Source organism: Lithobates pipiens, unplaced genomic scaffold, assembly GCF_037356315.1.
Source record: "Lithobates pipiens isolate NorthernLeopardFrog02 unplaced genomic scaffold, aLitPip1_a1.2 Scaffold_18, whole genome shotgun sequence".
Classification (NCBI taxonomy): domain Eukaryota; kingdom Metazoa; phylum Chordata; class Amphibia; order Anura; family Ranidae; genus Lithobates; species Lithobates pipiens.
Window position 1 is genome coordinate 645100806 of NW_027507758.1, and position 26303 is coordinate 645127108.

The window sequence follows — 26303 nt, forward strand, 5'->3', positions numbered from 1 at the left end:
TGTATTTTGTTGAACCATATGTATAGGTCAAAAGACCATATCATAGATCATCTAGGAATGCTGAAATATATATGTGGCTATTGCGGCGATGGAGGATTCACAGCCCATGCGTGACCCAGGGGAAGTTCGCACCGGAAGTTATGTCAGCGAGCCGATCCCATTCGTTTCATTTCCCGCTGGAACCAGTGTTTAAAAAGGAAGCCGTAACCATTCACCCGCTGTGACTCACATCACGGCATGTATTAGTGGAGGATTAGAGGCTGTATTCTTGCCCTTGGTTGGGACAAGCGGGACTGGAGCCTTTGCTTTGGCGTGGCTTAGCCCTCATTTTTTTGCTCTGAAAATCGCCTGATCTTCTCTCCAGTTTTTTCAGATGATAACACACCAGGTATCTATTTTTTATCACTATATATTTGTTTTGGTTTTCCTTCTTTCCTTGGTACATTGTATCTTTCTATATGTGTAAATGTTCCCTTTGAGTGTGGGAGTTGCTTAGTAGCTTGGAGGGTGGGATCATAATAACTGTCTTCATTTTTTCATGCTTTTACCTTGACTGCCGACAATTGTTCGCAGTCGCATTTATATTCATAGCCAGCCGATGGGATTAAGGGGTGATTATATATATATGTGTGTGTATGTTAAGGTGTGATGCTTTTGCATCTTAATACATACATATTTCTGCATTCCTAGATGATCTATGATATGGTCTTTTTACCTATACATATGGTTCGACATCCACAAGACTATATAGGCGACTGACATCACCTATTTATTACTGGATGGTGTCCGTCCTTTCTCTTCGATGTTATTAATGTCAGGATATTTGGGTAAGCACTGTAATGAAAAATATTATTGTACTTCTGTAACATTATTGTGTACACTTTTTGATACTGTCATATTTTTCTGTAACTTGGACTATGCAGATGCAAGGGGAACAGCCCCGAAGAAGCAGTAATCTAGACTATGAAACGCGTTGGATACCCAATACACACAAGCATCTATTCAATCTCTTTAAAAATTAGTATTATCTTGGTCATTTGTTTCATGACCAAGACTGTTTTAAATTGTATATTTTGTAATAAATTATATATTTTTGAATTATTCCTTGTGGTTGTGCTTACCTCATGACAGAAATATGCAACCTTAAAAATCCCAATAATTTTTGAGATCTTGATCTGTTTCCTCTCAATTTTCTCTCTTTTAATTGTTTCTATGTGTTTATCAGATGATGGGGGATCTAGGTGGAGCCTCCGTACTGCTCTCTCCTTTACAATAAAGTCTCCTCTTACCCGGTGATGTGAGGGGTGGCTGATTGTCCATCATGATGTCCTTGTAGAGATCCTTGTGTCCTTCTAAATACTCCCACTCCTCCATGGAGAAATAGACAGTGACATCCTGACACCTTATAGGAACCTGACACACACAATGATACAGTCACCATCCAGACACATCCCTTGCCTGTTACTGGATAATGTCCCAGAATTCCCAGAATCCTCCTCACCTCTCCTGTCAGCAGCTCCATCATCTTCTTGGTGACTTCTAGAATCTTCTGCATGTTGTGTCTTGTAGGAATCAGGGTTGGAGGTGGGGCAATGGTGATGAAATTCTTAATTCTTGAGGATCTTGTGAACATATTATGAGATCTTCTTGTAGTTTTCTTCATTATTACTGTACAGTTCTGTGTAATACAAAGATAAATATCACTCTCTCATAATACCTCACCTTTATATGTATTCTCCAGGGATTGGCCACAATGCTCCTGATTCAGCAGAGGACAGGCAACTCCATCTAATGATATGATTACAATGTGGTCAGATTTATAGCTCCTTCTAGAAGTCATATAATAGAATCACTAATGTTTTACTAGTAAGGCTCACTGACCCACCAGGAAATGTTTCCCATGGAATTAGTGATTAGTGGGCGTGGCATGCTGGTAATCATGGGTCTCACTGATTGGACTAAAGCTGACATTGTTATTTTCTATACCCAATTCCCCCATCTTGTGCTATAACCAAATATCAGAGTATGTACACTTTATGTATTCATAGTATTTGTTTGCATGGCCACTGATAAGGAGCTACCACCGGCTCTGCTGTATGGGGCCCGGGCCCTATCATTTCCAGAGGAGGCTCAGGAAGCTAACATGTCCATCTGAAGCCGCTAAGCTAGAGTCTGTTGTCTTCATGTCATTCTATGACAGAGCGGCTCAGTGCTCTGAATGTTATCTGCATTCCCTCTCTGCTCTCTCAGTGTGACCTGTTCATATTCCCTTCTGATTGCAACTTTGTTTCTCTTCAATTCCTCCCTCCAGATTCTTGCCGTATTCACTCTGCTTCTCAGATATGACCCCCACCCCCTTTTCCTACAATCAAGCTCTGATCCTTCTCCCCGATATCTCTGATTGTGTCCTGGTGGCTGCCTGCAGTCCTTCACTCCTGTATGCCCCGTTCTGTCCCATCTATCTTGTCACTTGTCTGTCCAGCCTATATATCTTCCCTGTTGTCTACTTATTGCTCTCCCGACCAGCTGTATTACTTTCTGCCTTTATCTTCTCCCAGCACAGCTTAGTGCACTATATGTAGCTGGGCTTCCCACTCCTCTCCCACTACATATAGCTGGGCTTCCCACTCCTCTCCCACTATATGTAACTTGGCTTCCCATTCCTCTCCCACTACATGTAGCTGGGCTTCTCCCACTATATGTAGCTGGGCTTCCCACTCCTCTTACATTATATGTAGCTAGGCTTCCCACTATATGTAGCTGGGCTGCCCACTATATGTAGCTGGGCTTTCGACTCCTCATCCAGTATATGTAGCTGCGCTTCCCACTCCTCGCCCACTATATGTAGCTGGGCTTCCCACTCCTCGCCCACTATATGTAGCTGGGCTTCCCACTCCTCGCCCACTATATGTAGCTGGGCTTCCCACTCCTCGCCCACTATATGTAGCTGGGCTTCCCACTCCTCGCCCACTATATGTAGCTGGGCTTCCCACTACTCTCTACCACTATATGTAGCTGGGCTTCCCACTCCTCTCTACCACTATATGTAGCTGGGCTTCCCACTCTTCTCTCCCAATCTGGTTACCTTCAGTTCACTGCCTCTACTCTATACAACTCTTCTCTTCCCTCCATACACTGTCATTACCAAATCTCTATCTCACTGATCAACTATTTCTATTAAACTGTTTACTGACTTATCTAGTCAAAGCAGAAACTTCAGCTTTAAGTCCCCCCCTCCTCTGCCACATTTGGCATGTCATTTTTTTGGGGTGGTGGGGGAAAGGTACCTGGTTTTGACAGATACCTGCTCCTACTTCCACACAGACTGCCTAGGCGATCTGAGCGAATGTTCTCCTCCTTCCTCCAGCCTTCTGGGACACATCGCAGGCCCAAAGAGACTGCAGGACCAGTTAAATAGAGCAGCATGGCATGCACATGCACAGTGGGCAGGCGGCTGTGAAGCAGAAAGCAGCACAGCCAGCTGACCACAGTTAGGATGTCAACACCAGGAAACTGAATACTAGTGAAGAACTAGCCATGGTAAGGAAGGTGCTGGATTCCTACACAGGTAAGTGTCCTTTTATTAAAAGTCAACAGCTACAGAATTTGTTGCTGCCGACTATTAAATATTTTTTTTTTGTATAGAGAGATTTCTTATTGAATGTTACTTCTAGTCCAATTGCATTCACAATTCCAGGTCTGTCCATTTCCCCTACCTATAATAGCCTTTAGGGCTTGTTCACCCTCCTTGCGGTCATTTTCCTGTACTGCAAGGAAATGCATTGCCCTCTGCAGGTGTGTGCGGTTGCCACAGTACCTGCCCTGACCTGGTCACTCCCCTCTGCCTTGAGCCGATAACACCCCTGTGCCCTGCCCTGGTGAAGTGGCTCCTCTGTGACTTGTCATGGTGACTCCCCTAATTGTAGAAGATATAATTTGTGTGTACATATCACAAGTTCAACCCAAAATCTAGCATTTCTGTAGAAAAAAAGGCCAGCCTAAGTTCCACATTAAAGAAGTAAGTTTTAATATTTATTCTATTATTTAAAACAGCTCACTGATCACACTGATGTTCCATGAGGTGTTGATCTGAAAATTATTTTAGGGGTTATCCCAGATCTAAAATGTTTTGCCAAGGGTTCCCTGAAGGCAAAAAAGTTGAGAAATACTGGACTCCAAAGACATGCTAGTAGGTTAATTGGCTTCGCTCCAAAATCGGAATGTGAGTTGGGGACCTTGGATTGTGGGTTCCTTGAGGGTAGGGAGTGATATATGTGTGGAGCGCTGTGTAAATTGTTGGTGCTATATGGGTACATTAAATAGTGATAACCCTTAGACATGCACCCACACTCACTCAGGTTGAACTGGATGGACTGATGTCTTCATTCAACCTTACTAACCATGGATTAGAAGAACATCAGAAGACTTAAAGTGACTCTGAATACACCTCAGTGTACAGCGGAGTCAGATTTAACCCCTTCATTACACTCACCTCTCCAGTCAGCCGGCTGAGGATCTCTAGGGTGACGTTCAATATCATCTCATTCCGGGGAAATTCCTTCCTTACATTCTTCACAAAACTCAAATACTGCCGATTGTGCATCATGACGTCCTTGTAGAGATCCTTGTGTCCTTCTAAATACTCCCACTCCTCCATGGAGAAATAGACAGTGACATCCTGACACCTTATAGGAACCTGACACACACAATGATACAGTCACAATCCAGACACATCCCTTGTCTGTTACTGGATAAAGTCCCAGAATTCCCAGCACTGCTCACCTCTCCTGTCAGCAGCTCCATCATCTTCTTGGTGACTTCTAGAATATTCTGCATGTTGTGTCTCTCAGGTTTTAAGGAGTCATATGGAGGCACTGTGATGGTCATATGATCACCTGACTTCACAAAAGGAAATATCTGTATTAAGGAAATAATAGGAATATAATGTTAAAATCCCAGAATCCTCCTCACCTCTCTGGTCAGGTCTGCGTTTTATTAATAGAGATAAGAGTGAAGTCATGTGACCTCCTAGAATTCTCCTCACCTCTCCGGTTAGCAGATAGATTATTTCCAGGGTGAGGTTTAGTATCTTCCCAGTCATGTGACTCTGGTCCTCCTCCATCCTTATTGGTGCCATCATTTGATCTATACAGGTCTCCTTGTAGAGGGATAACTTTGGTACATTAAAGTAAGAATTATTTGGATGGTAATGGTCACACAATAATAGGATGTGAGGGGGTAATAGGACAGTTGCTGTATATTTCAGGGCTACTCCCCCCCATGGGAACACATTTAAATTTGGACTGTTTAGTGATTATTATATTTTCAAGAACCTTGGACCCTCTTGGATAAGAATTTATTTTTTCTCTGTTGGGTTGCTTGCAGCTGTAATGTATTGTCGAGTCTCCGAAATATAGATGAAAATCATTGGAAAAAATAGCATGGGTTTCTCCCCCAGTCCATTACCAGCCCTTTGGGCCTGGTATGGATATTAAAGGGGAACCCCACACCCATTTTTTTTTAAAATGGCGTGGGGGTCCCCCAGGCACTATATAAAAGTTGTTTAAAGGCATCGATCAGCCGGCCACCTTCTCCACCACTCTTCCTCTGACTGAACGAAGCCTCAGCAACATGTTGTCCAGCACCAGGAAATTGTAACCTCCCAGGGTCTGGAAATGCATTTCACAAACCTTTCTTCAAGGCCTCCTGAAGACATTTCAGTCCCGCAACCTTACCCTTGTAACGTGGATCAAGAATGGTTGACAGCCAGTAATGATCCCTCTTTTGATACCTCGAATCCTAGGGTCCATTTGCAGAATCAATTCTGAGTCCTTTGGGTCACTAAGGATCACATGATTCGTAACAACCTTCTTCCAGCCACGTACAACTCCTTGGATTTCTGGGGACTGAAAACCATCACTTGAAGACTGCTGCTGAGTGTTATCGTACACATCCATGCTGACACAATCCTCCTCCTCTTCTTCCTGTGTGTTTGGCGGGCCCACAGAAATGCGATCTGGATAAAGGGGGACTTGAGAGGTAATGAAGTCCCCCTCTTCCTCCTGCTGTTTTGCTTCAAGTGCCCTGTCCATTATTCCACAAAGCCTGTGCTCCAACAGGAAAACTAGTGGGACAGTATCACTGATGCATTCATTTTCGTTGCCCCCCTCCTTGTAGCCTCCTCAAATGGTAACAGGACAGTGCATACATCCTTGATCAGTAGCCACTGGTATGGCAAAAAGAAACCAAGCTCCCCTGACCTGGTGCCATACTTGCACAGGTACTCATTGATGGCCTTCTGCTGTGCGTGCAGCCACTGCAGCATTGCTAACGTTGAATTCCACCTGATGGGCATGTCCCAAATGAGGCGGTCGGTGGGCAGGTTGCTTTCCCTTTGAATGTCAGCCAGCCAAGCACTGGCATTGTATAACTGACAGAGATGATCACAGACTTTTCTGGCCTGCCTCAGGAGATCCTGTAAGCCTGGGTACCTGCTCTTTTTGCCTATCTGCTTGCGTAGCCCTTTGAATGCTTATGGAGCACCGCTGGTTCAGAGGACAAATCTGCAGAAGAGGCCATAGAGGAAGAAGAAGAGGAGGGGGTGGAGGAGAGAGCTGAGGCAGAATCACTACTAGCATTTTGGAGACGTGATGGCGGAACAAGCTCCAACAATACTGAACCCTGTCCTGCATCCTTCACAGCTGCCAGCAGAGTTACCCAGCGCACCATGAAGGAAAGGCAACGTCCCTGCCAATACCTGCTGGACCATGAGTCAGCAGTAATATGCACATTACTGATGACTGCCCTGTCCAATGAGGCCAAAACATTGCTTTCCACATGCTGGTAAAGAGCCGGAATGGCCTTCCAGGAAAAGAAATGGCGTTTTGGAACCTGCTACTGTCACATTCCATAAATTCATGAAAGGGGGCAGAGTCTACCAGCGGAAAAGGCAGCAGTTGCAGTGCTAGCAATTTGGCCAAGCTAGCATCCAGATGCTGAGCATGTGGATGGCTGGGACTAAATTTATTTTTACTGTTCAGCAACTGCCGTAGGGAAATGTCCCTGCTAAAATCAGATGGTGATGTACTGATAGCAGATTGGCTGCAAGTACTTGGGACACTTATTGTTATGCCTTCATTCCTCTCAGTGCAGGTTTTTGAGAGGACTGGGGGTATAGTGGGGTTGAATAGCCCAGATGAGGAGCAAAAAGTCTGCCTTTTTCTTTAATATGGGTCTTACAAGTGCTGTTGCCAATGGACTGCATGGCAGGTCATATGTCTGGTCAAGGATGTGGTGCCCAAGCGGCTGCTGTTCTGGCCACACTTGATCCACTTCAGACATGTGATCTGCTGCACACATGTCGAAAAAGGCCCACACCAAAGAACTTTTAAAAGTCAGCTGGGATTCAGCAGCGCCCTGCACCTGTGGAGCTCTGCAGTGTGATGCAATAAGGTGGCTGCCCTTAAGCTGCTCCCTAGAGAAAATTCTGCCTCATTGGAGTTGTGCCTCCTCCTCCTCCCAGGCACCCAAGTAGAGCCAGTGACCATATCATCCCCTCCCCCCTCGCCACTGGAGCAAACTTGGCAGTATACTGCAGCTGGGGAAACATGACTGCCAGTTTCTTGTCCTTCTTGGGCACCCCCTCTTTCTAGGCTCACATTACTCCCTTCCTCAACCTGGAAACTAACTTTGGAGCATTCAAATCTCCGGCAGCATGTACCTAACACTGTGTTCAAATAGTTCCGGGGACTCCTCCATGCATGATGGTGGGGCTATGGAAGGAGTGACTGTGGACAAGGAGCCAGTGGAATAGGCAGCTTTGGCAGATGCATTGGAAGGCAAACTACTCTGAGCCTGGGTGACAGAGGATGAGGACGGCTTTGTTATCCACTCCACCAACTCATCTGCATGTTCTGGCTCAATAACACAGCCAGCAGCAGCAGAAACAAAATGACAAGCGTGCCCCACGGCCACCTGGAGAGGATGCACCATGTCCACAACCATCACTGTTGACTGTAGACACAGAGGCTGCTTGCCCTCTTTTATTGGCCTGTGAGCATCTACCTCTCCTTGGTGGCCTTCCGGATATGATGTTTATTTTGCTTTGCAACACATTATACTGTATTGTGTACTGTGTACACCGCCTGCACTGGATGCAGAGTATGCATATAAGCTATCTCTCCATGTCAATAACACTACACGGGGCCACCGTGTAGGCAGCCTTTTATAGTGTGGGGCATGGACCCTGAGCCATAATTAGCCAAAGGCACCTTGCCTTTGGCCAATTATGTCTCTCTTAGCAGAGGGCGCTGAGATTGGCCAAAGCATGCAGGTCAGGTGCATGCTTTGGCCAATCATCATACAGAAATGCACTGCGATCTTGCAGTGCATTATGGGGCATTCTGTGGTGCTCAAATTTGCTGCGAACGCCCCATAATGTTTGCTCTTCGGCGAACACATGATGTTCGAGTCTAACGTATGTTCGACCCGAACATCAAAAAGGGAGTCCATCTAAAAAAAATTAAAAGTCAGCAGCTACAAATACTGCAGCTGCTGACTTTTAATAAAGGGACACTTACCTTTCCTGGAGTCCAGCGATGTCAGCAGCTCTCGGCTGCTGCCGGCGCCATTCTCGGTGAGGGAATCAAGAAGTGAACCATTGCGGCTTCACTTCCCAGTTCCCTACTGCGCATGCGCGAGTCACACAGCACAATGAGAATGGTCAGCACTGTCTCTGGGACCCGTGTGTGTACCAGCAGACAGCGTGGTGGGACAGGAAGAGGCATAGACTCCCGTGGGAGTCTATGCCTGGAAGTGGGTGCAAATACCTGTCTTAGACAGGAATCTGCATCCCCCCTAAAAGGTGTCAAATGTGACACTGGAGGGGGGGAGGGTTACGAAAAGCAGAGGTTAAATTTTTGTGTGAACCTCCACTTCAAGCTCATCCCTAGTCAAGTTGGTCATTGTCTTGTCTATTTATTGTCAGTGCTGTTTGTTTAGAGGACCATATTACTAGATTTTATCTCCAAAATGAAGAGAACATTCCAGTCCTGTAAGTGGGGAAATGTTCTGACCCTGAAGAGGTTAATCTAGGTTTCTAAACTATATGTGTATCATCACCTGCTGAAGATGAAAGATGTCACAGGGACTATGGAGGAAGAGGGCGGACATGACGGGGGGGGTTACTGGGTGTAAATAGAATATAAGATCGTATTACCTCCTCTTCTGCCACATCCAGCAATGTCTCCTCGCAACTTCATGCCACACTTGTCTTTATTCCAGATCACTTCCTGTCTGTTCCTGACCTCACTTCCTGTCTGTATTCCATAGAGGCTTCTTGTCTGGATAAAAGTGAGATCACCATCTTGTGGCGTTCAGAGGAACTGCAGAAACATCTTATAATAACCATTCCTGTTTAATATCAAGCTTACAGGGCTAAGTTAAAAACAAAGGTATGCCTAAGAAAACAGATAACTCCGAAATTGAACTTTTTGGTGAAGAAAATGCAAAAAATATATCATAAAACATAAAAATGTATATCAATGCACTCATAATGAAGATGTTAAACATAAATTGCAAGGATGTAATGTTCACATAGGAGTGGTGGTGGAGATCTCTCCAAGTAAGAACACTTTGTTGAATGCTTATATCAGGGGTGTCCAAACTTTTTTTCAAAGAGGGCCAGATTTGATGAAATGAACATGCGTGAGGGCCGACCATGTTGCTTGACATTCTTTGAACCATTAAATGCAAATGAACTAACACTGCCCAACAAGAATTCTTTTGCCTTTGTGACTGTGTGTGGTAAAGAGTCTAAAGCCCCGTACACACGAGAGGACTTATGTCCGACAGACTTCCGAAGGAGTCCTGCCGGAGTTCTGCCGGAGTTCCGACAGAGTTCTGACGGACTTTTCGACTGAGCGGACTTGGCCACACACAATCACACCAAACTCCGACGGATTCGAATGTGATGACGTACGACTGGACTCGAATAAGGAAGTTCATAGCCAGTAGCCAATAGCTGCCCTAGCATCGGTTTTAGTCCGTTGGAATAGCATACACACGAGCAAATTTTTCGAAGGGACCAGGTCCGGCGGAGTTCTGTCGGAAAAATTTGAAGCATGTTCCATTTTCTAAAGTCCGTCAGACTTTTGCGAATCAAAAGTCCGTTGCAGCCCACACACGATCGAATAGTCTGACGGAATCATTCCGTCGGACTTTGGATGTTGAAAAGTCCTCTCGTGTGTACATAAGGATGAGCTTGGGCATGTTATTTGGATATACCATATTTATCAGCGTATAACACGCACAGGCGTATAACACACACCTTCATTTTAAGAGGGAAGTTTCAGGAAAAATAATTATATTTTAAGTAAAGAACCATGAATCAAAATAAGGGTCAGTGCCCATCAATGCAGCCTAATCAGTTCCCATTTGCAGCCTCACCATTGCCATGAATGCAGCCTCTGAATGCAGCCTCACCATTGCCATGAATGCAGCCTCACCATTGCCATGAATGCAGCCTCTGAATGCAGCCTCACCATTGCCATGAATGCAGCCTCTGAATGCAGCCTCACTATTGCCATGAATCCAGCCTCACCATTGCCATGAATGCAGCCTCTAAATGCAGCCCCACCATTGCCATGAATGCAGCCTCATCATTGCCATGAATACAGCCTCACAACTGCCATGAATGCAGCCTCTGAATGCAGCCTCACCTTTGCCATGAATACAGCCTCACAACTGCCTTGAATACAGCCTCACAAGTGCCATGAATACAGCCTCACAAGTGCCATGAATGCAGCCTCTAAATGCAAGCTCACCTTTGACATGAATGCAGCCTCTGAATGTGCGGTGCTCAGGGATTCTTTGGGGGCTACAAAAGAGATATATATCCAAATTACCAGTGGGGCAGCATTTAACCAGAATGCGGGTCGCAATTGACTTTGGTCATGCCTGGCTTATATAAAGAAAATATTGAGCGGTACAGCGGTGTAGTGGTTAGCACTCTCACCTAGCAGTAAAAACGGTTGCTGGTTCAAATACCAAACCACAACACTACCTGCCTGGAGTTTGCATGCTCTCCCTGTGCCTGTGTGGGTTTCCTCTGGTTTCCTTCCACACTCCAAAGACATGCAGGGAGGTTAAATGGCTTCTGTCCAAAATTGGCTCTAGTGTATGAATGTGGACCTAGGATTGTGGGCTCTTTGAGGGTAGGGACCGATGTGAGTGTGTAATGTACAGGGATAGGGGCAATTGTAGACACTCACTCAGGTTGAACTGGATGGACTGGTGTCTTTATTCAACCTTACTAACTATGTAATCCTGGAATGAAAAAAGCTGTTAAACAATAACTAATATGTAAACTGGGTCATCCAATTTATCCATAAAGACATTGTGATTCCAGATCTTCTAGATCACATAGAAGGAGGACTCATCAATGATTTCATACATTTGTTTGGAAGGATAGAAGAATCCTCAGAAGGGATCATGTAGGATGACAGGAAAGTCTCCTGACTGTTGGGATCATCCAAACATAATGATTACATCCATGAACTGGAGCGATATCATTGGGGTGATAAAGCCAATCTGTAAACATTGTGTAGACGTTATCCAAGAACTCAGCACACTCCAGGCGTGGGGAAAGTCTCTAGGTGTATTTATCCTGGCATTTATCATAGGTAGCCTCATCTCTTCAGCCTCTCCGCCATCCTCCCCGGGACATCCGGACCCCCCGATCCTGGAGTCACAGATCTCGGAGGGAGAGGAGGCGGAGGGGAGAGGCCGGGACCCGACGCTTGCCGATGTGCTGCACACCATTAAGGTAAACCATGCGGCTCTAATGGGGACTGTGGCTGAAATTAGAAGTGACTTTACATTGCTGAGACAGGATGTTCAGAAAATACGTGGAAGGGTGGATGAGACTGAGAAACGTATTAGTGACTTGGAGGATGCAGTTGACCCTATATGGCCTAAACTCAATACTGCGGGGGGTAAAATTGCCTCCCTTGAAAACAAGATGGACGACCTCGAGAACCGCCTCAGACGTAACAACCTGAGGCTGGTGGGTCTTCCTGAGCGGGTAGAGGGGTCTGACCCAGTGGCCTTTTTGGAAAGTTGGCTTGAGCAGGAGTTTGGCCGTGATACCCTGTCCCCCTGCTTTGTGATAGAACGGGCTCACAGAGTCCCGGGCAGACCTCTCCCCGCGGGCAATCCGCCACGTACCATGGTTATTAGGTTGCTGAACTACAGAGACAGAGATGCTATACTGCGGGCGGCCAGAGTGAAAGGCAGCTTGAAGATAAATAATGCTGCTGTGTCACTGTATCCAGATTATTCTGTGGCTGTTTGCAACCAACGGGCGCAATTCCAGTCTGTTAAACAAAAGCTGAGAGAACACGCAGTGAAGTATTCTATGATATTCCCGGCTACCCTACGCATTGTCTATCAGGAGAAGGTTCTTTTCTTCCAGTCACCCAAGAACGTCCTTGCATGGTGGGAATCCCTACCCCAACCCCCTCAAGGATAATGCCTGAAGGATAATGGCCTGGATGGTTATCATTCTATTTTCTTCTTTGCCCCCCTTTTTTCTTTTTTGCAACTGCCTTCGGTCAGGGAGGCGGGTCTCTGCTGCTCTTATTGCTGCTCTTATTGAAACATGTTGGGACTAACAAGATTTTTTTTTTTATGTTGCGGGACTCTTTTTCTCCTCCATTTTTTGGATGAGTACCTGGGAGCTGCTCCAGGCAGAATGATCTTGAGCCACATTGTGGTGAAGTTAACTAGTTGCGGATAATTGCATGGCTATCAGGCCATGCGCCCCACGCATGGCCCCAGTTTTGGGTACAAGCCCGCTCCATTTCCGTGGGAGCAGGGCAGGGTTGTTGCTGCTAATTGGCAGCTCTTTATTTGTTGTCTGTTGTATGGGTGAGGAGTGTGTGGTGTGTGGATGGATGGGAGTATGTATGTGTCACCTTGTCCCCCTGGAGGTACTGTGGCTCTGGCTGTCTGGTGAGGGACTGTTTTGGGGTTCCTGGGCGGGCTGCACCCGCTTGTTCACGTTTTTTACACTATTCCCAACCCTCACATGGCTGAGGTAAACATATGCTCCTGGAATGTTCGGGGGCTGAATTCTAAATTTAAACGTGCATTGGTGTTTGAGCAGATTAAACGAATGCACCCGCATATTCTTTGTCTGCAGGAGACTCATCTGGTGGGCTCAAAAATCCTTGCGTTAAAAAAGTGTTGGGTGGCTCACAACTTTCATTCCACTTACTCCAACTATGCTCGTGGGGTGGCCATCTTAATACGCAAAGGGCTACAGTTTGAGTGCCATCAGGTGGTCTCGGACCCCGGGGGTCAATTTTTAGTGTTACATGCCACAGTGCTAAGAACTCCTGTCATTCTGGTCACAATTTATGTTCCTCCGCCAGCCACGGCCACGGTATTCTCCGATTTGAGTACTAAGTTATCACTGTTACCTGTTTGCCCTACATTTATTGTGGGGGATTTCAACTCGGTGATACAGCCTGATCTGGATCGGTTGAAACCCCATGGGAACAAATCAAGATTGTTTAGTAAATGGTGTGAGGCCTATGGATATGTTGATATTTGGCGTTGGAAATTCCCGGGGGTAAAGGTATTCTCCTGTCAATCCAAAACGTATGGCTCTCTGTTCAGACTAGACTATGCACTGGCCACCGGGAGTTTCCTGCCGGTCGTCAGGGCAATTAAATATATCTCTCAAACAGTTTCGGATCACTCACTACTGCAGGTTACCCTTTCCCTGGGGCACTGTCCTTCATTTAGGGTGTGGAAACTTAGCCCCTCGTGGGTGTCCACACCGGGGACACAAGAGGCCATTCCCTCAGATATGACAGACTACTGGTCCACGAACATTGGCACCACGGCAGCGGGTCCTACCTGGGATGCCTTTAAGGCGGTATTGCGCGGTTCGTACATATCTCGTATTAAGCATCATAGACGAGCGGGGAGGGCCCAACAACTGGATCTTGAACGTTCCCTTGAGGAGGCTAAACGTAGACATATACTCAACCCGACTGAGACTACTCGAGGTGAACTGACGAATGCCCACAAGCTGTTGCAGTTACATCTTGTAGACACGACTAAAATACAACAACTAAACCTGACAGCAAAACTACATGAACACGGGGGTAAGAATGGGAGGCTATTAGCCTTCCTTGCTCATACGGACTATCTGGATAGTTCCATCTCTGCCATACAACTGCCCAATGGTTCTACTACTGAAGACCCGGGGGCGATAAATCAGGAATTTACCTCATACTACAGCAAACTTTATGACGATCCAGTGCCCCCATCGGAGGCTACATTTCGGGGTTTTTTCTCGTCGTTGGTGTTTCCTGGACTGGAGGAGGCCCAGCGAGACCTCCTTGAGCAGGAGATTACTCTTGAGGAGGTGGAGGCAGCGATAGGTTCCCTACCGCCTTAGAAGGTTCCCGGCCTTGACGGTATCCCTTCGGCGTGGTACCAGACCTATACTGAACTGGTAGCCCCTAAGCTACTCCTCACGTACAGAGCGTCTTTGAGCATGGGATCTCTTCCTGACTCCATGAATGAAGCCCTGATAGTGGTCTTGCCCAAGCCGGGCAAGAACAAATTGCTATGTGAGTCCTACCGTCCTATCTCTCTCCTAAACCATGATGCAAAAATTTTGGCCAAAATATTGGCTCTTCGTTTGCAAAAAAGTTATACTTACATTAATCTCGCCAGATCAGGCTGGGTTTATTGCCTGGACGTAGCACTTTTGACAATATACGCAGATTATATCTACATATCCATAGAGCATGTAGGGATAAACATAGTAGCTTGGTATTGTCCTTAGATGTGTTAAAGGCATTTGATACGGTGCGTTGGTCATTTTTGTGGGAGACAATGGCTAACATGGGCTTTGGCCCACTATTTACAAAATGGGTCCGCTTGCTATATGCTAAGCCGAGTGCGAGGGTGAGAACTAATAGAGATGTCCCATCACCATTTCGGTTGTTTAGGGGGACTAGACAAGGGTGTCCCCTGTCCCCGCTCCTGTTCGCCATCGCTATAGAGCCCCTGGCCCTGGCGGTGCGGCAGGCTCCGGGGATAGGGGGCATCCGAGTAGGATTACTGGAGGAAAAGATATCTTTGTATGCAGATGATGCCTTGATTTATTTAGATGGTAAGGAAGGCTCCTTCCATGGTCTCATGCGGGTGGTTGAGGAATTTGGGGATGTGTCTGGTCTGAGGGTAGGTTGGGATAAGTCGATAGCTTTTCCCATTGGCCCTCGCTGCTCCTATGATTACTTGAACGCGTCTAAACTTCAGACGTCCCAGTCATTCAAATATCTGGGCATTCAGATACATAACGAGCTCCCCAAATATGAAGCCTTGAATATTACCCCAATCACAAAACAGATGGTTGACAGACTTCAAGCATGGGCAACTCTCCCTCTCAACTTAATAGGTCATATTAACATCTTTAAAATGATATTCCTCCCAAAATTTCTATACTGTTTTCGAGCTGCCCCGGTCTATCTCCCAAAAAAGGTATTTATGAAAATAGAATCCAGTGTGTCCTCCTTTATCTGGCAAAACTCCCATCCGCGATTTGCCAAGACATCTTTGCAATCCTCTAAATCGAAAGGAGGCCTGGCCCACTCGAACCTAGGCAAGTATTTCCTTGCCTCCCAACTGACATATATATATGACTGGTTGCATTCCAACCCCCAGCCCCCCTCTGCCATTCTCATGTCAATCCTCCATGCCCTGTTTGACTCGGTTAATGACGTACTGCACAGGGCTCTACATTCTAAATGCTATAGATTTTCCACCATGGAGGTGGGTCTACTGGCCTGGAGAGAGGGAGAGAAACTCCTTTCTATTTCTACCCCGGGCAGGTCACCACAAACACCGCTATGGGACAATCCCAGTATACCTGAACTGCAGGGGCACCCAGACTCCCAATGGTGGGCTAGGCTGCATGTTCTGCGCCTGTCCCATATCATCAAGGGAAATTAGCTTGAATCCTTTGACAACTTACGGGGTACCTTCTCAATAGATAATACATTTTTCTATAAGTATCTACTTCTTAGACATGCCATTCGGGCGCAGTTTGGTTCCTTGCACATAGAGCTTCAGGAGTCCCCTATGGAGGACCTGATGTCTTACCCGGATCTTACTAAACAGGTTACAACTTTTTATGATCACCTCTCCAGGGTAGGAGCGGACCCATTTTGCAATTCATTTGTGAAGTGGAAGTGTTTGATACCTGCCCTGGTAGAGGAGGGGTGGGAGGAAACTACTGAAACCTGCTTCCAGGATATTATCAGCACTTCCGACCAATATGTTCAGTTCAAGTTTATTCATCAGCTGTACTACACTCCGGCTAGACTGGCTAGAATGGGTTTGAGAACTGAGACCTTGTGTCCTAGATGTACTCACGATAATGCTGATCTATTTCATATGTTTTGGAGTTGTCCTGGACTAAATGTGTATTGGATGGACCTGTTCACATTCTTTGATGATCATCTTGCTCTCCCGGTGCCTCAAACCCCTGAGGTGGGGCTGCTGGGTATATTGAATGACTTTGTTCACAGGGCGTCAGAACGGACTCTTCTGCGTACCATTTTATTTTATGCACGTAAAGTGATCAATTTGCACTGGAAAGAAAATGTTCCTCCCAAAATTCAATCACTGTATGGTATTATTAATGGTGAACTCCCTAAATTTAAAATAGTGTATAAACACAGAGCTTGCTTGAAAAAGTTTCATAAGGTGTGGCAACCATGGTTGGATGTCTCTGGTTCATTCTGGGGGACGGTCCTATCCTCGCAGGACCCCCTGGGGGGGCTGCGGGGGTAGGGCCGGAGGCTCGGGCTTTGTGGATGGTGGTTTCCGGGTATGGGGGGGGGGGAACGAAACAGGGTGGTAATCTGCTACTGTATGACCTTATGTGGCAGCTATTTATGTTGAAATGATACTGCATAGGGGGACGGTGACAGGTGTGAGTGTGATGGGTGTGTGTGCGGGAATGTTGGCATGTCTGTTGTTGTGTCTTTGTTTTGTTGGGGTTTTTCTGTGTTTTTGCATATAATGGTAGCAGTTTGGTTTACTCCAACGAGGTGTCTTTATCGATGCCTCTGTATTCACCTCTGGAGGGAGTCTCTTTGACTTGTGTACTGTTTGCCTTATATGCTGTATGTGTGTTCAAATTTTTTTTAAAATAAACACCTTTAAAAAAAAAAAAAAAAAAAGGGATCTCTCTTTTCTATAATCTTCTTCAACAAAAAAGTGTGTTTATAAAGACTATCCCTTTAATTAGATGGGAAGAAGACTTAGGATACACCTATACAGTTGACCAATGGGAAAAAGCCTGTAACACCACATATAAAGCCACATGCTGCTCTACATTATGGGAAGTATCCATTAAATTGACTCAACGCTGGTATCTTACTCCTGAGAAAATATCTAAATTCAATGGCACATTTGATGACAAATTTTGGAGATTGTGCGGAAAAAAAGGTGATATGTTACATACATTTTGGACATGTCCTAAACTTGGGAAGTATTGGGAACAAATCTTTCAAGTTATGTCTGAAATGACCAAAGCAGTCATTCCTCCAAATCCCTCACTGGCTCTATTATCCGTTGATCTTGATTGATATCCTATCCAGTTTAGAAATGTGTTTACATATATTTTGCTGTCAGCCAGGATCAGTATAACGAGGAACAGGAAAAATCCTGATCCTCCTTCCATAAAAGAAGTGATAGAATCGACTCAAACTCATATCATTTATGAATCAATTCTAGCTCTTCGGCCTCACAAAACAGAACATACTCATAAAATATGGCAGCCATGGTTAAAATGGGCTAGTGCCCAAAACATTGCACAAGCAAGTTCTTTGTTCCTAGATAACTTGAATTAAAAAAATCACTTACCCCGCTCTAATATTTTAATCTTTGTTTTGTATCTATTAAATGGCAGGTTACTATTACTGTCCTGAACACAGTTTAGCACCCATAGGGGTGTTCGGGAATATATTTAGGTTCATCATCTTTGAATTACTTGAATTGGCAGTATATAAATACATGAAGATAATATTTATATTACTTTTGTGTATTGTCTCCACAATGGATGTATTAATAACCTCCCGATCATTATCTTTATTATCCCAATTATAATTCAGATAAATAATATGGTTTTTTTTATTATATTTTTTATTATTTTTGGATACTATTATCTAAATAATGTAACTAATGTTATTTAGTCATAATTTCTGTCATTTGTCTTGATAAAAATTTAAACTTTAAAAAAAATATTGATTAAAAAAAAAGATATGGTGGGTTTCCATGGATATGGTTCTCAACATGTTTTGCGGTCTTTATACCACTTCGTCAGGGGAATATCGGCAAGTAATTATTACAGTATTAAGCACTATGTATCAAAACAATTGAATTACATATATAAAACATTACATTCTATGGAAGAAATTAAACAAGGGGGAAAAAAGCGAGGGGAGATGTTGCTTCCACAGTACCCAAAGCCTCAGCCGAGGTCAGAGCACCACCAAGGTTCCCCACCAACGGCTGCGGGGGGACGTGCAATCAATGGATGTGTATCTATATTAATTGGTTAATAAAGATGGAATAAGAAACTACAACCCAGCGACTGCAATAGAAAAGATGAAAAGGGGAAAGAAAAATGGGGAGGGGGGGTTTGGGGGGTTAGAAAGAGAAAAAGGAGGGAGGAGAGAGGGAAAGGGGAGGAAGGAAAACAAAGGGTCTGGTATATATTTTGGGGGACTCTATACAGTTTTTCATCCTTCCTGTTGGATGGGCTACAGAAAATGTGACATTTTACAAAAGGAAAAATTAATTGGTTTAAATTTACAGAAAATGACATTTCATTGCCGGCTTCTTTTTTTTAAGCAGCACAAAGACCCTCCAAAGACCCCCAAATACATAGAAGAGCCTCAGGGGGGTCTGTGTGCTGCTTTGGTAACATTTCCTTTATAAATCTCACAACAACTGCACTCTTTTCTAATAAAATGTTTTTAGAATTACAAAAAAATGACCTCACAGCGGGAGGAATGAGTGCGACATTCATTTAACAATTTTTTTTTAAATATTTACAAAATCTACAAAATGGATGAAAAGTAAAGACTCCATTTTTATTTTTCTCCTGCTATCAATGGCCGACACGGTACAACACTTCATCCATGTCTTTGGTGATCTCTGATCTCCTTATCAACTGTTTCTTCCATGATGAAGATCAGCCATGGAGTATATCTGAGGTGTATATCAGGGTGTGCTTCTTCCCCACATGAGAGTTGTGATGTCCAGCAACATTCATATAGAAGACATTTCCCACACTCAAGGCACTAATACACCTCAAGGGTTGTGTGGGATCCCTGATGTACAGGAAGACAGGACTTCATCTATGATGATAGCCTTATCAGCTGTCATGGTTTTACCTCTGATTTCACTGTGGTGTGCTTATACATGAACAGTATATATTTGTTTGTCATTCAGAACATAAGCTAACTGTGAGTAAGCGCTGTTTGTAGCGTGAAACGCGTTAGCTATTTTATTCAAAAATCCTTTTTTGTTCCCTTTTTGCTGTGACGTTTTGTTCAATGGAGTTTTGCACTTGCATTTTGAAGAAATAAAGGCATCTAATTTTTACACAATCCGGAGTGCGGCTATCCAGAGTTTCGTTCTGTTTCAAGACAGGACTTCAGTGAGGAGCAATTCCCTCACTCAGGACAGGAATACGGCTTCTCCCCCATGTGAGATCTCTGATGTCTGGAAAGACTGTACTTCTGTGAAAAACATTTCCCGCACTCAGGACAGGAATGTGGTTTCTCCCCTGTGTGAGATCTCTGATGTGTGAAAAGTTGGGACTGCTGTGAAAAACATTCCCCGCACTCAGGACAGGAAAACGGCTTCTCCCCCGTGTGAGATCTCTGATGTGTGGAAAGAGTGGACTTCACTGAAAAACATTTCCCACACTCAGGACAAGAAAACGGCTTTGCCCCGGTGTGAGATCTCTGATGTCTGTAAAGATAGGACTTCTGTGAAAAAAATTTCCCGCACTCAGGACAGAAATGCGGCTTCTCCCCCGTGTGAGATCTCTGATGGTCGTAAAGACTGGACTTATGTGAAAAACATTTCCCACACTCAGGACAGGAATGTGGCTGCTGCCCCGTGTGAGATCTCTGATGTGTGGAAAGACTGGACGTCTGTGAAAAACATTTCCCGCACTCAGGACAGGAAAACGGCTTCTCTCCTGTGTGAGATCTCTGATGTGTGGAGAGAAAGGACTTCCTTGAAAAACATTTCCCGCACTCAGGACAGGAATATGGCTTCTCTCCTGTGTGAGATCTTATATGTACATTAAGTTTGGATTCAGAAGGGAAACACTTCCCACACTCAGTACAGGAAAAGCTCTTCTCTGTTGGAAGGACGGCCCCGTCCCGCACAGTCTGAGGTTCCTCAGGATAAGAGGAATACGATGGTCCATCTACACTGTGTGGTGCCGGATGGACATTTGAGGTAGTCGGGTTTTCTCCTGGACTATACTGTGTGATGTCCTCATCTTCTACTTTACAGTCTGGAGACAAAGTGAGACAATCCTCTGAGGTTTTCCTCATCTCCCGTCCATCTACTAAAATAGAAATACAAAGATTATTACTAGACATGAGTAGATTGGTTCCTGCTGTGCTCCAATCAGATCATCAGATATAAAATGTCCAGCTGGTAGGAAATGGGCGTAACAAAAGAGAATCCATATTATGTGTATATATAGCAGTGGGGGGAGGGGAGAGAGCAGAAGTCAGGTCTATGTAATGTACAACATATTGTATAAGATACAACAGATAGGACTATATAGTATCAGAATGATGTAATGTACAACATAGAGTATATAGTGCAGGGGTCAGGAGTATGTAATGTAGAATATAAAGTATACAGTGTAAGGGTCAGGACTCATAATATTGGTATTCAGTAATCAGTGGAAGATGAAATGATTACATGAGACAAGTTGCAGAGGTCCCACACCGCTGCCTCCCATCTCCTGAGACTGCACTCAGTGACTTGGGTCTGAGACTATACAGACATATCCCTCCACCCGGCACAGCCAGCAGACAACACAACAAGTAACCCCGGGGGGGATTGTTACATATTAGGTGAGGTCGAAAAAAGTCCAACCTATGTGTGTGATTATATGTCAGTATTACATTGTATAGCCTGTATGTTGTGATCATTCAGGTGATTATCAAATAGTTTCTTGAAACTATCGATACCCTCCGCTGAGACCACCGCCTGTGGAAGGGAATTCCACATCCTTGTTGCTCTAACAGTAAAAAAACCCTTTATGTAGTTTAAGGTTAAACCTCTTTTCTTCTAAATTTGAGATTTGTTAAACTCCCTTCCATGAAAATGTTTTGTCCCTGTTGTGGGGTCACCAGTACAGTATTTATATATTGTGGGGTCACCAGTCCGGTATTTATATATTGTGGGGTCACCAGTCCGGTATTTATATATTGTGGGGTCACCAGTCTGATATGTATATATTGTGGGGTCACCAGTCTGGTATTTATATATTGTGGGGTCACCAGTCTGGTATTTATATATTGTGGGGTCACCAGTCCGGTATTTGTATATTGTGGGGTCACCAGTCCGGTATTTATATATTGTGGGGTCACCAGTCCGGTGTTTATATAATGAAATCATATCCCCTCTCAGGCGTCTCTTCTCCAGAGAGAATAAGTTCAGAGCTCACAACCTTTCCTCATAACTAATATCCTCCAGACCCTTTATTAGCTTTGTTGCCCTTCTTTGTAGTCGCTCCATTTCCAGTACATCCTTCCTGAGGACTGGTGCCCAGAACTGGACAGTATACTCCAGGTGCGGCCGGACCAGAGTCTTGTAGAGGGGAGAATTATCGTTTTATCTCTGGAGTTGATCCCTTTTTAATGCCAATATTCTGTTTGCTTTAAATGAATAAATAAAGTCGCGCTATGGACAAACAAATCTCCGCTGTGATAGGAATATGTGGTAAAATTAAAAGAAGGAAAAGAAATATGCTGGGTTAGAGCTGCCTGTGCCTGAAGCCCTCACTTCCTTGTTGGGGAGGAGAGGGAAATGAAATGTGAAATAAAAAAGGTATGGCGCTAAACCCTAACAGTGATAAAATGAATTAACTTATCAAGCCCTAGTGTTTGTTTTTTATATATAAAAAAGGGAAGAGAAAAGAAAAAACTGTTGGTGCTACCGTGCAAAGATATCCTAAAGCAATTTTGTCCAAAGCAAACTATGTGTAGATAATGTGTAAATAATGTGAAATCAACATTCACATTTCATTATAATAAAACAACAAATGAGTGTTAATTGTCCTGTGCGTATCAAGTTATTAAAAACATTCATTAAATGTGCAAAAAGGTGAAATTGTTATTAGTATTCGATGATATATTAGTTGAAAACAGATTGTGCAAACATGTGCAAAAAATTGTGCAAAAAGACAACTACAGATCAGAGCAACCAAGGATCAGAAATCATTCAACCAAAAAACCGCATAAAGGCGTTAAATGTGCAGATCAACAATGTTTTCAACCAATAATCGCATGAAGACGCTTCTGAGTCCAATATAAGTCCAAAATTAATATTTGGCTTGATAGTGCTGCCTCTTCGGATTATTGTTGTAATGATTACAAAAAATCAATGGGGGGTATTTGATTCACTTGTGCAAATAGTGTGGACTTTCACTTAGAAAACTTCATCCCCGGTGCGCCACTCTGTGCTATGGTATATAAATGCTCTCACCAGAGTTAATGCCCTCGTGGGGCTAGATGAACCTTCACAATGTAAGCCACTGTGTCGCTCTCTGGCTGCTGCAGGTGCACTGGGTGAAGCTTCGTTGTTCCGTCCGTGTAATATCCAACGTTAATGTATAAGGAAAGACATATCCATAGTGTAATACGTTCTTAACCAAATCGTTCGTTTATTAAATTTAAAATCTACTCACATTTTGTATTAAAAGCATATGCGTATAGTAAAAACTCCGTTCGTCTCAAACGAGTGCACACAACGTGGCCACGCCCTACGCGTTTCGTCACTACGACGTCCTCTGGAGCGGCCATATTGGTGCACCTTATTGCTTAAATAGGGTGTAGTGCTCCACTACGCCTGCGCTGAACTAACAGCGCCATTTTGGATATGGGATGCCCTTTCTTTGCTAGGGATAAAAGCAATTTTGCCCCCTAGCGCCCTTAAGAAAAACCGATGTAATAGGCATAATTAGTCTTGGAGCACTGCAGCCTACCTATGAGCCACACTAAAAATACAGTAAATAAATATATATATATTTATTTATTTACTGTATTTTTAGTGTTATTCCCAGACAAGAAAAAACTAATTATAAACATCCGGTCAAATGGGAAATGACTAAAGAAAGTCATCTAAATTGAGTGTGGCTCATAGGTAGGCTGCAGTGCTCCAAGACTAATTATGCCTATTACATCGGTTTTTCTTAAGGGCGCTAGGGGGCAAAATTGCTTTTATCCCTAGCAAAGAAAGGGCATCCCATATCCAAAATGGCGCTGTTAGTTCAGCGCAGGCGTAGTGGAGCACTACACCCTATTTAAGCAATAAGGTGCACCAATATGGCCGCTCCAGAGGACGTCGTAGTGACGAAACGCGTAGGGCGTGGCCACGTTGTGTGCACTCGTTTGAGACGAACGGAGTTTTTACTATACGCATATGCTTTTAATACAAAATGTGAGTAGATTTTAAATTTAATAAACGAACGATTTGGTTAAGAACGTATTACACTATGGATATGTCTTTCCTTATACATTAACGTTGGATATTACACGGACGGAACAACGAAGCTTCACCCAGTGCACCTGCAGCAGCCAGAGAGCGACACAGTGGCTTACATTGTGAAGGTTCATCTAGCCCCACGAGGGCATTAACTCTGGTGAGAGCATTTATATACCATAGCACAGAGTGGCGCACCGGGGATGAAGTTTTCTAAGTGAAAGTCCACACTATTTGCACAAGTGAATCAAATACCCCCCATTGATTTTTTGTAATCATTACAACAATAATCCGAAGAGGCAGCACTATCAAGCCAAATATTAATTTTGGACTTATATTGGACTCAGAAGCGTCTTCATGCGATTATTGGTTGAAAACATTGTTGATCTGCACATTTAACGCCTTTATGCGGTTTTTTGGTTGAATGATTTCTGATCCTTGGTTGCTCTGATCTGTAGTTGTCTTTTTGCACAATTTTTTGCACATGTTTGCACAATCTGTTTTCAACTAATATATCATCGAATACTAATAACAATTTCACCTTTTTGCACATTTAATGAATGTTTTTAATAACTTGATACGCACAGGACAATTAACACTCATTTGTTGTTTTATTATAATGAAATGTGAATGTTGATTTCACATTATTTACACATTATCTACACATAGTTTGCTTTGGACAAAATTGCTTTAGGATATCTTTGCACGGTAGCACCAACAGTTTTTTCTTTTCTCTTCCCTTTTTTATATATAAAAAACAAACACTAGGGCTTGATAAGTTAATTCATTTTATCACTGTTAGGGTTTAGCGCCATACCTTTTTTATTTCACATTCTGTTTGCTTTGTTAGCAGCAGCTTGTCATTGCTGAGCCTATCATCTACTAGGACCCCCAGGTCCTTCTCCATCCTAGATCCCCCCAGAGGTTCCCCTCCCCCCAGTCTATAGATTGCATTCACATTTTTTCCCACCCAAATGCTTTTTTAATTTTATTTACATTGAACCTCATTGTAGTTGCCCCTCCCCCCATTCATTGTTCTGTCAGAGATCTTGTCATACCCGGGTATGGGGAAGAAGACCCAAATCACATACCCCAGGTGCCTAGATCTAGTAACATCTATGGGGAAAATGAACATTTTGCTGCCAGCTGATCCCCAGAATCTCCATAAATCCAGTCTAGATACATAAATTGTGTCGGTAGCACAGAGAAGGAAGATTATCGGAGAGAAATCCAGGAATACAGGACGGGGAACACAGCTCAGGAAAGTGACTAGGGGATTACAGGCTGATATCACCCAGCCCCCGCCCTACTCTGGACCAATCAGTGAGCAGTATGGGTGGAGGAATGTATTTAGTGTTAATGACCCACCTGTGCTGATCTCTGTAGGAGTGTCCTCCTCTATAAATGTCCCCGTTATTCCATCCTCCTCCATAGACTGCTGATCATCCCTCACATACCTCTCTTCTTCTTCTGATTTCACCTCAAATTCTATATCCATTGGATCTCCACTCTAAACCAAGAAAATGAGAGAGAATATCATCTGTAAGATAGAAGATTTATTATTGTGACATTACATAGAAAATCCACACATTGTCTCTAGGAGTCCATGTTCTAGATGCTCCATCCCACCAACCTTGTAACAGTGAGGGATGGTGTGAGCTTCCTGTGTGGAATCCCGGGAATACAGAGGACGAGGACATCTCTCTGGTGGGTTCCTGGTATTTGGTGGATCCATCATATCCTTGTATCCTTCTGATAACTTCTCCATCACTCCATACTCCTCATCGTCCTCTTTATACTCTTCTTTAACATCAATATTATCACCCCCGAGGTTTCCACTCTGAATATATAATAAAACATTCATTGTAACAATCATGCTGTGTATAAATCAGAACTACCAATAATTGTCACTCACCTACCTGATGATGGTGGGGGATGGTGTGATCTTCCTGTGTGGAATCCCGGGAATACAGAGGACGGGGACATCTCTCTGGTGGGTTTCTGTAGCTGGATGACTCCACCATGGTGTCCTGGTACAGATCTTTGTGTTCTTTTAGAGACTCCTCCATCACCCCATCCTCATCCTCCTCCTCTTTTATCTCTTCTTTAACCTCAACTTTAGAATCTCTCAGGTTTCCACTCTGAATATATAATAAAAATGACATCAATGGTAACAATGCAGATAATGTACAGATCCTAATGATACTATCAGTGATTGTTCCTCATCTACCTGATAATGGTGGGGGATGGTGTGACCTTCCTGTGTGGAATCCCGGGAATACAGAGGACAGGGACATCTCTCTGGTGGGTTCCTGGTATTTGGTGGCTCCATCATATCCTTGTGTCCTTCTGAAATCTCCTCCATCACTCCATACTCCTCATCCTCCTCTTTATACTCTTCTTTAACATCAATATTATCACCCCCGAGGTTTCCACTCTGAATATATAATAAAAAATCGTCCTCAGTAACA

At 44.0% G+C, this 26303-nt stretch overlaps 3 protein-coding genes across 4 annotated transcripts in view; all 3 read right to left on the bottom strand.

The window, feature by feature from the left end:
• LOC143989930 (uncharacterized) overlaps window positions 1-26303 on the bottom strand; it is a 127425-nt gene that overhangs the window by 3929 nt on the left and 97193 nt on the right. Inside the window, exons 9-10 of the mRNA XM_077490201.1 lie at window positions 19834-20118; window positions 6333-6344 (exon numbers count right to left, since the gene is read on the bottom strand). Of these exons, the coding sequence (XP_077346327.1) occupies window positions 6333-6344; window positions 19834-20118 (297 nt within the window). The remainder of the gene's footprint in view (window positions 1-6332; window positions 6345-19833; window positions 20119-26303) is intronic.
• LOC143989818 (uncharacterized) lies at window positions 1267-9392 on the bottom strand. 2 transcript variants are annotated; one of them, XM_077490093.1, is made up of 5 exons: window positions 9218-9392; window positions 5045-5173; window positions 4783-4917; window positions 4493-4696; window positions 1267-1678 (listed from the first exon to the last, which is right to left on the bottom strand). In XM_077490093.1, exons 2-5 carry the CDS (start codon window positions 5138-5140, stop codon window positions 1286-1288), a joined length of 828 nt encoding a protein of 275 aa, XP_077346219.1. In that variant the 5' UTR covers window positions 5141-5173; window positions 9218-9392; the 3' UTR covers window positions 1267-1285. The 2 variants fall into 2 exon arrangements, with proteins under 2 accessions (XP_077346219.1, XP_077346218.1); XM_077490092.1 differs by lacking the exon at window positions 9218-9392 and having other exon boundaries at window positions 5045-9203.
• Window positions 24763-26303, bottom strand: part of LOC143989722 (uncharacterized) — a 35253-nt gene continuing 33712 nt past the window's right edge. Inside the window, exons 6-9 of the mRNA XM_077489995.1 lie at window positions 26063-26269; window positions 25752-25973; window positions 25466-25672; window positions 24763-25342 (exon numbers count right to left, since the gene is read on the bottom strand). Coding sequence (XP_077346121.1) covers window positions 25139-25342; window positions 25466-25672; window positions 25752-25973; window positions 26063-26269 — 840 coding nt within the window. The 3' untranslated portion in view covers window positions 24763-25138. The remainder of the gene's footprint in view (window positions 25343-25465; window positions 25673-25751; window positions 25974-26062; window positions 26270-26303) is intronic.

Coding starts and splice junctions, on each gene's coding strand:
- LOC143989818 (XM_077490093.1), bottom strand. CDS start 5,140: ATGATGGCACCAATAAGGATGGAGGAGGACCAGAGTCACATGACTGGG. Junction 4,918..5,044: donor TCTATCTGCTAACCGGAGAG/GTGAGGAGAATT, acceptor TCCTTAATACAG/ATATTTCCTTTTGTGAAGTC. Junction 4,697..4,782: donor TGGAGCTGCTGACAGGAGAG/GTGAGCAGTGCT, acceptor TGTGTGTGTCAG/GTTCCTATAAGGTGTCAGGA.